The sequence below is a fragment of the Anopheles coustani genome, chromosome 3, assembly GCF_943734705.1.
Source record: "Anopheles coustani chromosome 3, idAnoCousDA_361_x.2, whole genome shotgun sequence".
NCBI lineage: Eukaryota > Metazoa > Arthropoda > Insecta > Diptera > Culicidae > Anopheles > Anopheles coustani.
Genome location: NC_071288.1, coordinates 89,662,527 through 89,673,522, shown reverse-complemented (window position 1 = coordinate 89,673,522; position 10,996 = coordinate 89,662,527). Strand labels below are relative to the sequence as shown.

Here is a 10,996-nt window from a genome sequence, read left to right as displayed (position 1 = left end):
ACCCTCCCCTGTACGAGAGGACTGACTATCCACGTACAACAGGGAAACAAGTCTCGTAAGCCCTTAACGGGCAGGCATGACCAAGAGGTCGTTTACGCCAAGAAGAAGAAGAAGAAGACTTCTTTATTGGCAGCACACAATTAAAACAAAACTTGGTTTGTTCTAAGTGAAGAACAAAGATATTAGTCGTTAAATGTAAGTATTTTAATGATTGCATAATTTAGTCATATCGATCTTGCACAACGTTCTCGAGGAGGCTGATCGCTGCGCGTACCAAGCGATCTGCTCAGCAATGGAAGATGAAAGGCCTAAGGCGAGAGCATTCCGAAAGAGACGATGTGTTGTGCTCTTCGAGTGCCCTGTTCTTTAATTAATCCTTAAAGAACCCTCATTTGTTTGGAGTAACCAAATGTGAATTTCTATCGTTAATATAGAGGAAACCGTTGATACATGCTAACTCGATGTAAACATTTAAGTAAAAAGTTTTGAAAACATCTTAACCCTTTCAGGACCATAAGCTATTCAAGTCTAAAATTGGCAATACAACACAATATTTTGGCTATTTGGGGTGTAAACTAAGAGAATATCACGAGAAACACTTGCAGTCTGTGCAGGTTTTTCATAATTTCATGGGAAATATTTTCCCTGTGAACCATAAAAATAAATAAACGACGAGTATAGTTTTGATGTTGAAATTCCTTTTATTTGCTTTCCACTAAAAATTACATAATAAAAATTGTCAAAAATAAGATCTTAGCCATTTCTGTAAAAAAAAAATAAATTCATCAAGTCTAATGAACATTCCAAATATTGTTGGTTGAACGCACGAATGGTTTGGTTTTGGAGCAATTAATTTTAATAGTCCTTTTTTGTCGTTTAAAAAAAAACATTTGCCACCTTTGACAGAATGCTTTCTTTGATGTTTCGTTTCAAAAGTATCGTTTTGATAATAGTTGAACAAACAGTAACGAGTTTTGTAGGTGGGAAAAATATTTCCCTTGGTCGTTAAAGGGTTAAAGTTAGTTAAGCGTAAGAAAACACAGTAAAAATATCTACAGTGTCATGAATGCATCTAACATCGGTCTTGATCAGGTGCTAATTTAGTTTTTAACACTGTTCAAAATACTTTTATACTTCCACTCAAATTTTTATTCTTCCACTTCTCAACAAATCCCGGGTAATTTTTTTCTGATACATAATACAACAACTCTTTCGTTAGCATCGGATTTATTTAAATATTGTATCTCAAACGTGAAAAATCCGGTTTCTAAATTATTGCAATATTCTTTCACGCTCGCTACATTTGATCAAAATTTAGTGTGATCTGATCGAAGATATTTTCATATAGAAGTTATTTTTCTCATTTAATTATTTAATAAATTATTTTTTTTAAATAACTTCAACACTTTGCCCATTGAAGGGTTACATTCCAGTGTAATGCTGGTGCAGGCGAGATGGCTAATAGATTTCTATCGGGCTGAATGCTGCGCGGCTTCGTGCGCGGGCAGCGAGAGCAGGACGGCAACAGGTTTACGCCTGCCTGGTACTAAAAGCATCCTCCTGCCGGTTCTGCGCTCCTGTTACAAATCGTCCAATTTTTGATCAACGCAGACCCCGAATCGCGTTCGATTTTCAGAGCGATCGGGTAGAATCGGGAATTGGCTCCGTGAGGTTCGGAATCTTATTTTCCACGTTTTAAATTGATGTTTTATGTGGATTTTCTTGACGATAAGGAAAGATTGTTTAATTTTCTAGTGATATTAAATTTTATGCTGACAACTTTTGCTATTTTTCGGATTTTTCAATCTAAAAGAACACAAATAATACAGTTTGGTTTTTAGCATTTTAGTCGTCAGTTTCCGACTAGTGGAGCATTTTTCTTTTATTACCATTTCCTACCGGAAGTTAAGTGCTTCGCCCACTGAGTTTTCCAATTGCTTTTACCGGAGTCCCTGACAAAGAACCGTTGACCAACATTTTAGTAATTGGCTTTCGCAACTTTTGTCAAATTGTTTGACCGTGCGGTCGTCACTGGGTGGACGGTTTTTTGGGGATCGGAAAATTGACCTAACATTTCCCGTCGATTGTGGGAAAAACCCGCTCTATATTTTACAAGCACAACAGTGTACAATTTAGAACACAAAACGAAAGTTTTTTCGGGGTCCGTTGGGACGGCATGGAATTGGCACAATTTTCCGCCACCTTTTCCGACTAGTTGGGAGGCCTGTGGTTTGCGTTGATGAGGCTCAATTTGGGCAGGACAAACTTTGAAATTGATTTCCCACCAAACAAACGCATCTCGACCATGGGAAACATTTCGATTGTGTGAAAACATTCCTAGCTTTTAGTTTAATGGTGGCTTCGTAACGGTCGAATTTGCCGGATGTTGATTTTCCATAATTGACCGCCGGGAAAATAAATTGTCACTTGAGGTAGGTAAAGCTTTGTTACATTTCCAACCGTTTCTTTCAAAACAGGGATTAATTTTCTTTCATTGGAAGAGTTATTGCGTTGCAAAAAGAGATGCGAGTCACCTTCACTTATTTAGTTTCATCCGAATTCGTATGTTTATATATTTCTTACCATTCTATTTGTATATTTAATTCCAGTTTTTTTTTACAAATTATATAACTTTATATTCTTCATAACTATTCACAATATTAATGTTTTCACGTTTTCATTTTCCCCTCACACTCGCATTAGTTTTCATCACACACTCTTTCTCTCTCTCTCTCTTTATTTCTCCCCAACTTTTTCGTGCTCGAAGTAGTTTCGATTTGGTTTTGCATCGATCGACCATCGACTGACGGTTTATCGATTAGGTATGTCTTGCATTGATAATAGCGTTTTCTTATGTTTTTATTTTTCTCCTTCCATTTTTTTTATTTAACTTTTGTTCATCTCCGTCGTCGTCTTTCGTTCGACACGTCAACTTAAAGAGCTAGGGTTTTTACTTGTTGGTTGGTTGGTTTGTTCTCTTACTTCCCGCACTAACCTATATGCAACATCTAACAACGAATTTTACACAATTTTTTTTACCAATCACTCGTTGCACTTTGTTTCTCGTGTTCGAATAGGTTTTGCACAGCGTGTACGTGTTCGGTTTTTGAAAACCCAGAAATTTCTACTCCCTTCCCTTGGTATTTATGGTAGAAGCGAATAAGAAAGTTGAAAAATAGTTTAGTGCTCATCTGTTGAATGTAGCTGCAACATAAAGAGGGTTTAGGTAAACTATTTCGAACCTATGTTAAACTCAATACTGAATAATTGAATGATCATAAGTTTTATAGGGAAGATACACTGTAAAAGTAGATGTAAAATCAAATGAAAGTTGATAAAGATTGAATCGAAACACTTTTAGTTTTAAACGAGTTACAAACTTAGTTATAACTAGTCTTGTTTCGCTCACTTTTGGTTCTAAATGGTATTGGTTGTTCTATGCTTGTACTATGCTGTGTGTGTATGTGTGTGTGTGTATATATATTTTTTGTTCTCGATTTTCTTTTGCACACACATATTTTACTTTAATGTTTATTTCGCTTTCGATCGCTCGAAGTATCGAGTCCTTTTTTACACGTGTTCGCTAGCGAGTTTATTTTGATTCTAGCGTTTCGGATTGTATCTTCTTCCGTCAAGTTCGAGAAGATTACCGTTGCATGTGGGTTCATTTTCAAATTTTTTGTTTTGTTTTAGAGTTTACACACAATACATAAGAGACGCACATGAGAGGAATGATATGAATGAATGATAAAGCGTTCGCAGATGGGAGCTAAGTAGAGTTTCCTCATTTTTTTGCCACCTCTTCGTGCTCCTCGCGTGGGTTTTTCGGTTAATATGGATGAGAGCGAGTAATGTATGCTGCGAATTGAATCGTCCACCGAGTAAAGCTGAAAGCGAAACATTTAGGTAGTAAGTGTTTTTTGTTTTGTTTTGTTGTTTTTCATGTTCGATAAAGTGCACTCGCAGTCGAGCGTTGTGTTGTTTGTTGGTTGGGTTGGGTTTGTGTGCATCGGTCCTTTTTTCCCGATATTGTTTTTTTCTTTTAAATTTTCCACTACTCTAGCCCCTATTTTGGTTACTGCTGATGTTTTTGTTCTGCTTCATTCCACCTGCCTGTTGGTTGTTTGCATTTTTATTTAGGTTTAGTTTAGTCAGCTTACGCCAAGGGGTATGCAGTGATAACAGTGAACGGGTGCGTCCGGGTTTGTTTTGACAAGGAAAAACGCTGTACGCTCGCTCAAAGGGATGCAAGCAAGAAGCACTTTGTACAATGCCGCCAAAACGGTTACATTTCAAGAAGCCACTCGCTTCTTCTGGTGCGCGGTAGTATTTTGAAGCTGATGGTGTTGAATATTTCCCTTACGTTTTGTTTTTTCTCCTGTTTCTTTTTATGTTTTACAAAACATTATCACCTGCAACCGGTTTGTCTTTCCGCTCCCGTTTTCGTTTTATGTTTCTTTTTGTCTAGATCAGTTTATCTATTATTTCTGGAAGCATTGCAATTGGTTTTTTTTATTCAAAATGACTGGCATTTCCTTTGTTCGTAAACCGTTTCTGTGGGATGATTTCTTCCATCGGCTTAAATCCTTCCTTTCTGGTCTCCGTGAGCTTCCCAAACAACGGGAAACCACTTGCCAGCTAGCACTTACTTAATACGCCCACCGGACCTCTTCTCGTTATCAACTCTAACGAATTAGCGTTTGATGCACAAACGAACGAAAAAATTAAAACAAATAGGGTGGTACTGTGTTCTACTTAGTCTTCAAAATAATACGCGTCAGTGGGACAAAATATCCGTAAATCTTGTCATACAAAAATTCCACCCCAAAAGGAAATCCACCGCAACCTTCGTACTAGGAAAACGGGAAAGGTTTTCAGTAGACTTAACAAATTTGATCCGCAAATCTTTTTTCATGGCTTCACTTTTGCTATCTTCGAGTACACGTTCCCTCGTTTCGGGCTTTTGCTTTGTCGTGTTCGTGTTTTAATAAATATTTAAAATAAAAACTAGCACTAATTAACATAGGTGTACGTATATGTGTATATATTATAATTAGGTGACGAACCGCTATGAACTAAACTTGCAATAGTTGCTTCACAAATGTTTCTTCAAAACCAACAGAAATAGAAAAAAAAACTGAAAAAAACATTCCATGGTTTTGAAGCATCAACTCATCCATCCGTCCAAAGCATCCGTCTTCTTACTTCTGCAGAGATCTTATCCCTTTCAAGGAATTAGCCACTTAACGCACTCACACACTTAATTTTTGTTAAATTCTTTTCAATACTTCCAAGTTGTTTATATGGTCTAATGCTCGTGGGTTTGAATTTTCTAGTTTCTCATCCTCTCGTCACACTTTCTCCACGGCAAACTGCGGTGTCCTTCTTCTTCTGCTGTACCTATCGCTTGCGCTTTACAGTATCACAAATTGTTTTTCTTTCGGATTTTAGTTGTTTTTTCTTCCTCTTCTTTTTTTTATTAAACCACCCTGAGACCGACGGCACAGGCGGCATTGATGCGTGGGAAATAAATCTAGCGCTGAAGTGCGAATGAAACGAATGAGAGTAAATGAAAGTTTAACTAGCAAAGAGGTATAAGCAAGAATGCGCAAATCGGCTTGTCGGATAGCGAGAAAAGGGTGATAGAGTTTTCCTTGCGAAGAGAACGGGTTCTCCGGAAAACTAGTATATTTATTCTGCTAAGTTACGAACCATGGTTTATCGAATAAATATGTAATATTACGTTACAATTACGCTCAAATCTAATCGAGCCACATTTTCCCCGCGAGAGCGCTACTGTTCGGGATGAAAGTAGGCTCTGCGATTGTTGTTGTGGTTCGCATTAGGGTATGTGTACCAGTATTGACATGCTGAACAAAATCAGCAATGTACCGCTCAACAGTTAAAAATTACTTAATTCAAAGTCAATTTCAATAAACTCATCAAAATGTTAACACTGTCAACTGTCAAACGGATGACAGATGAAAGGTGGCATCGTCCCAAAATTATCGTCTACCTACGTTTTCATATTTACGCCTGAAGGTATGCAACATGCAGAACAAACTGTTTAGCTCGCTTTTTCGCAAAGCGATCTGTGATTGGGGCAACCTCGGTTTGACGAATACTGGTACATATACCCTAATCTAGCAAGCGTTGGTTTCGAACGACGTTAATCGACCGCATTTTGCGTAGCGCTTATGTGTTGATGAAAGCCAAATGATGAAAGAAAGGAACTAGCGAAAGTGGGGCGGGTTTAGGTCCCGTTTAGATCATGTTGATGGACGCCGAGGTGGTGCTCGCCGTGATCGTGCCGTTGGGGGCGGTTGTGGTGGTGGTGGTGGTGCTGGTAGAGTTGCTGCTGGAGATGGGCACGGTGCTGTATTTGCCACGGTGCTGATCTTGCACGCAACGCCACGCGAGCACCACGGCGTAGATGAACGCGACGGCGAAAAGGATCCCGCCCAAGCCGTAGAGGATCAGCTGCCAGATGACGGGCGGCGACTTGGGAGCGTCGCTGTGCTCAACCGATGAGTCGTGCGTGCTGCTGTTGCCCAGCTCCGCGATGTCGTACGGCACGTGCTGGACCGCACCGGGTTGCACGGTGTCCGGGTGTTCGTCGGTGAAGGAACCGTTGCTGAAGGTGCCATCGGGCGTTGCCTCGCTGTCGGTTGCCGGAGGTGTGGTCGTGTTGGTGGTGGCGGTGACCGTCGTGGTTGTGGAGGAGGTCTCGGTCGGGCTGGAGTACGCCGTCGTGGTCACCGGGACGCCGGTGGACGTCATGTTGAGGGCTGGAGGTTTACGGGAGCACGCACACAGTGCACAACCGGACGGTTGCTGCTGGAATCCGTGGCGACAGCTGAGCGCACAGTTGGCGTGACCGGGGCAGAACATCGAGTCGGTTTCGTCGCACACCGGGCAGCACTGGTCGGGCAGCTTGATCTGCTTGCTGCAGCCGAGTGACTTGCAGAATGGCGACTCACATCGTCGCACGCCCTTCTCACACCGACACTCCACGCACGGGTCCTCGTTCCACCGGTCACCGTCGCTGAACGTCTTCCAGGGGAAGTTTTGCGAGCGGCATCGACGCTCGCAGTGCACATGAGGACAGCAGGCTCCCGGTTGTCCCGTCTGCTCCGGACCTCGGACGTCCACCACGGGCACGAAACCAGGCGGGCACGTTTGCGTCGGACACGGTCGGCAGGTGCACTTCTGCGGGCAGCACACGTCCACCAGGCTGTGGTGATCCGGCTGGCGGTCGTTGGCCACCACGGACCGCTTCCACCGCCAGTAGCTGGCGCTCTGAGACTGCAGCTGGTTCTGGTGGCTGAACTCCTTCCCGTGCGGTGTGATCTTGATGGCTTCGCGCGGGTGATTGTTCATGGCGATGGAGCGACGCTCTCGGACGCCATCTTCCTCGAGGGGCAGCTCGTCTACTTCGCTCTCGCCACTCGCCGTTGACTGAAGCTCGCTGTCCGACGGGCAATCGACGGGGCACTGAACGTCCTGGCAGAGGGTTTCCAGACCTGCAGGAACAAAAGGAAGCAGAAAACAAGCAAGAGCCGAATTAGTACGGTATTCATCGAAACTCCTTTTGTTGTAATTGGGGAGCAGTATGTTTGATTTACTCGATCACAGTTTGCCTTTGCCGTTTGTTTGTATGTTTATTTGATTGTCAAACTTGGCACACTCTTGTTGTGAGTTCATTACAAACCAGTTCATGAAAGTCTCCTTTCTTGAAAGCTTTAACTATCCAATGTAGCTTATATGCAATGAATCAATCATTTAATTGAAGCGGTTTTAAAATGGTGGAGGTGGATTAATTCGATTGACATGGATATCATTTTTGACAGTCCGCTGATATGAGTTCTGAAATGCTGTTTCACCAACAATTAATACACTCTGAAACTTAAAAGCTTTAGTAATCCCAAAACCTTTACTCTTTGGGATGTTTAGTCTTAGCTTGGTTTTCTATCTTGACATTGAAAGTGTTATATTATTTATTGTCGTATGACGAACGTTTCTGTATCGGAAAAGTATTAAATATTGCTCTGACGCTTTTTTGAGTACTTTTCCCTTTTGGTTTAATCTGAAAAATTTGGTTTCATCTATCATTGATTTTGACCATAAAACTTTCAAGAACACTAAACACTTGTTTTAAAAACTTACAAGAACACTAAACACTTGTTTTAGTGATTTTGTAAGTTTGTAAAATGTTAGAAGGCGTTGATGCAGTTCAATTCTTCAATTTGCTGAGATTAAAGTTGTTTAGGAATACTATTGTGGCAAGTGAAGCTAAATTTATTATATTTTTCTACTTTAAAGTATTTGTAACGCAAACATTTACTATTTTCGTCTTTCTTCGGTCTCATAGTTCCGGACTGTTTTTGACATGTATTGTTTAACCATCTAATATTCAATTCCGGAAATACAATATTATGAAACTATAGCTCGATGTAAACAATGCGAATCAAAAGTACATTATTGAGGTATTAAATGAAAAGCACCTAATTAGCTGGAGTACAGAGTGTTGTCCCTTATTGAATCGCACAATAGAAATACCATCCAATTGGACAGTTTTTTGTGTACGTTGAAAAGCACTTTCGCGAAACAATTAACTCCATTAACGATCCTCGTTTTTGTTGGGGATGGATTGTATTTCTTTTTTTTCCCCCTACAAAAACCGGATGTCTCTCGATGACATGCGACAGCTTTCGTGCCGTTTTGATGAGCACAAATGGGCGTAATTCGATTTGGAACCTGCATACGTCGGGATGGAAATGCATGGTGCGCCTGTTTCGATAAACGGTACGATTGAAATTGATCGGATTGATGAAGTGGACACGGCGGGCGCGAGTAGCTTATACATTTATACAATTTTTTTTCACCGAACTCCATGCGTTATCCTCCATTATATTCCATCGGGCTTGCTGTTTTCCTCTTGTATGGAACAGGCTGAGGGATGGAGTCTATTTTCCGGCTCATTGGTTTCGGGACTCCGCGCGCCATTGTTCGGCGTTCGCTTTTCACGTTCGTGCAGCCTTTCTTCTACCAGCTCGCTTCCACTGGGTGAGTGTTTTTCCGGATGGATTACCCCTTCGAGGGAGCCTTTTCCACCCGGGTCCGGAATTCACACATCAAACCGGGAAAAAGAGCGTTCTTCTTCCCTCCCATTCCGTTTGGTTTGCAAATGCACTCCGCTTCACTCATTAGTGACTCGCCAAAAGGAAAAAAAAGGGGCCGGGTAAAAAAGTTCCATTTCCCGGCTGCAACTTCGCCAGAATTAATTTAATTCTTCCGCTAACTGCACCGCTCGCTATCGGTGCAGCTGCTGCAAAGTTTTTGCGAGCAAACAGTGAACATTTTGCTCCTCTGTGTGAGTTGTGGGAGTCTTTACCCGATGGAAGGAACGACGATCGGGAGATGTTTCCTATGATAGTTGGGAGCATGGCGTTTTTCATTCGCCTCTCCCGGGTTCTATTGATTTAACAAACGGAATGGGTCGAAAAAAAAAAGAGCGCATCCACAAAAAGGACACTTTTGCTTTTCGTTTCATTAAATTTTTACATTCCGATGCGGGTTTGAGCGTTTAAAAAAGTGCTCGAAAGTTTTTCGTCAAAATGGTATTTTTTAACGGAAAATTCTAGTTTCTAAACAGACCATATTTTAAATGTACGCTTTTAAGTGTGTTGGAACCAAAGGATGAAAACTGTAGCCACTTAAATATTTAAAAGCTTTACTGTTTTTTTCACAAAAAGTTTACACAGTTTTCCCACTAACAAGAGCAAGGGCCGCTGGATAAATCGACCAACGAAAAACAACCCTGGGGCGAACAAACCTAAAATTGAAAAAAAAAAATCGAATCGATGCTTGCATTGGAAATCGGATTGGAATTAGTGGGGAAATTCATCGACTTCCGGCGTTTGGAGATTGAAATCGAATTTTTCCCAGCGCGATCCGGTAAGCTTCGTTCGAGTTTTCCGCTGAAAGTTGTGCAGGTTGTTTTTGGATGTTGCTAATGGAACTAATACGCTTTGAAAAGAGGCTTTCCTACGAATGAAGCTAGTTTATCTTTAATAGCCAACATCGGATCGTCCCGAGCATTTCACGGCGTTGCCAATGATTTCCCTCGTGAAAATGAAGCCCGGTGTTTTCCCATACCCTTTGAAATCGTCACTGGAATGAATGTGTACGATAGGATGGTCGCATTGTGTCTACTATCGTATTGACCCCGCCAGCAAAAGTCTAAATGTGCTTATTTTATTGCTTCCGTATCAGTTGTTTTCGTCCGAAAAAGGGAAAATGGTGTCCAGTATCATCCGGCTAGCCACCGAGGGGTCCATTAAAAATCGAAATCAAACCCTCACGAGAGGCGGAATGGAACAAAACAAAAAAAAAAACACAAGGGAAAGACGCTCGACGAGAAGGTACCAAAAGCATTGTTAATCGCTGCCCGATAAGATAAAGCGTCAATTAAGTTGCGCCTCCATTAAAAGGCGAGAGGAAAACAAGAAACTATAAAAGAGGCCACTTCGAGTGGAGCTGGAAACTGGAAGCTTGAATCGCAAAACACCGCACCGATTGAAGGCGAGTGTTGGGATTGAAGTGCCTCAATCTTGGGGGTTTATTTATTTTTCATGCTTGAAATTTTATCTTCGATCGCGCATAAAGTTGCTTGTTTCGTGCGTTTGGTTTGCGTGTGCTACAACGCGTCCGTTAATAGGTTTATCCGATAGACAATCACACATTACGGCGAACGCATCGGACTTTTCAATTAACCTTATCTAGTTTTTTTTAATGTTTCATTAGGTCCTACTTATGTTTGTGGTATTTGTTTTGAGCAAAAGTATTCAACATGTAAATTGTGTTAATATGTATTTTTAGCATAAAATGACAAGTAATTAAAATAAAATTGTAAAAGTTGTGGCGCAGAAAGGAATTTTAATTTTAAAGTTCATTCGAAAACCATTTTGAAAGCTTTTTCTTTTATCCTTTCTTT

General features: G+C 41.1%; 1 protein-coding gene across 1 annotated transcript in view; it reads right to left on the bottom strand.

The window, feature by feature from the left end:
- Window positions 1–2,481: 2,481 nt before the first annotated feature.
- LOC131261401 (cysteine-rich motor neuron 1 protein) overlaps window positions 2,482–10,996 on the bottom strand; it is a 157,850-nt gene continuing 149,335 nt past the window's right edge. The window contains exon 4 of the mRNA XM_058263428.1: window positions 2,482–7,523. Within this exon, the coding sequence (XP_058119411.1) occupies window positions 6,265–7,523 (1,259 nt within the window). The 3' untranslated portion in view covers window positions 2,482–6,264. The remainder of the gene's footprint in view (window positions 7,524–10,996) is intronic.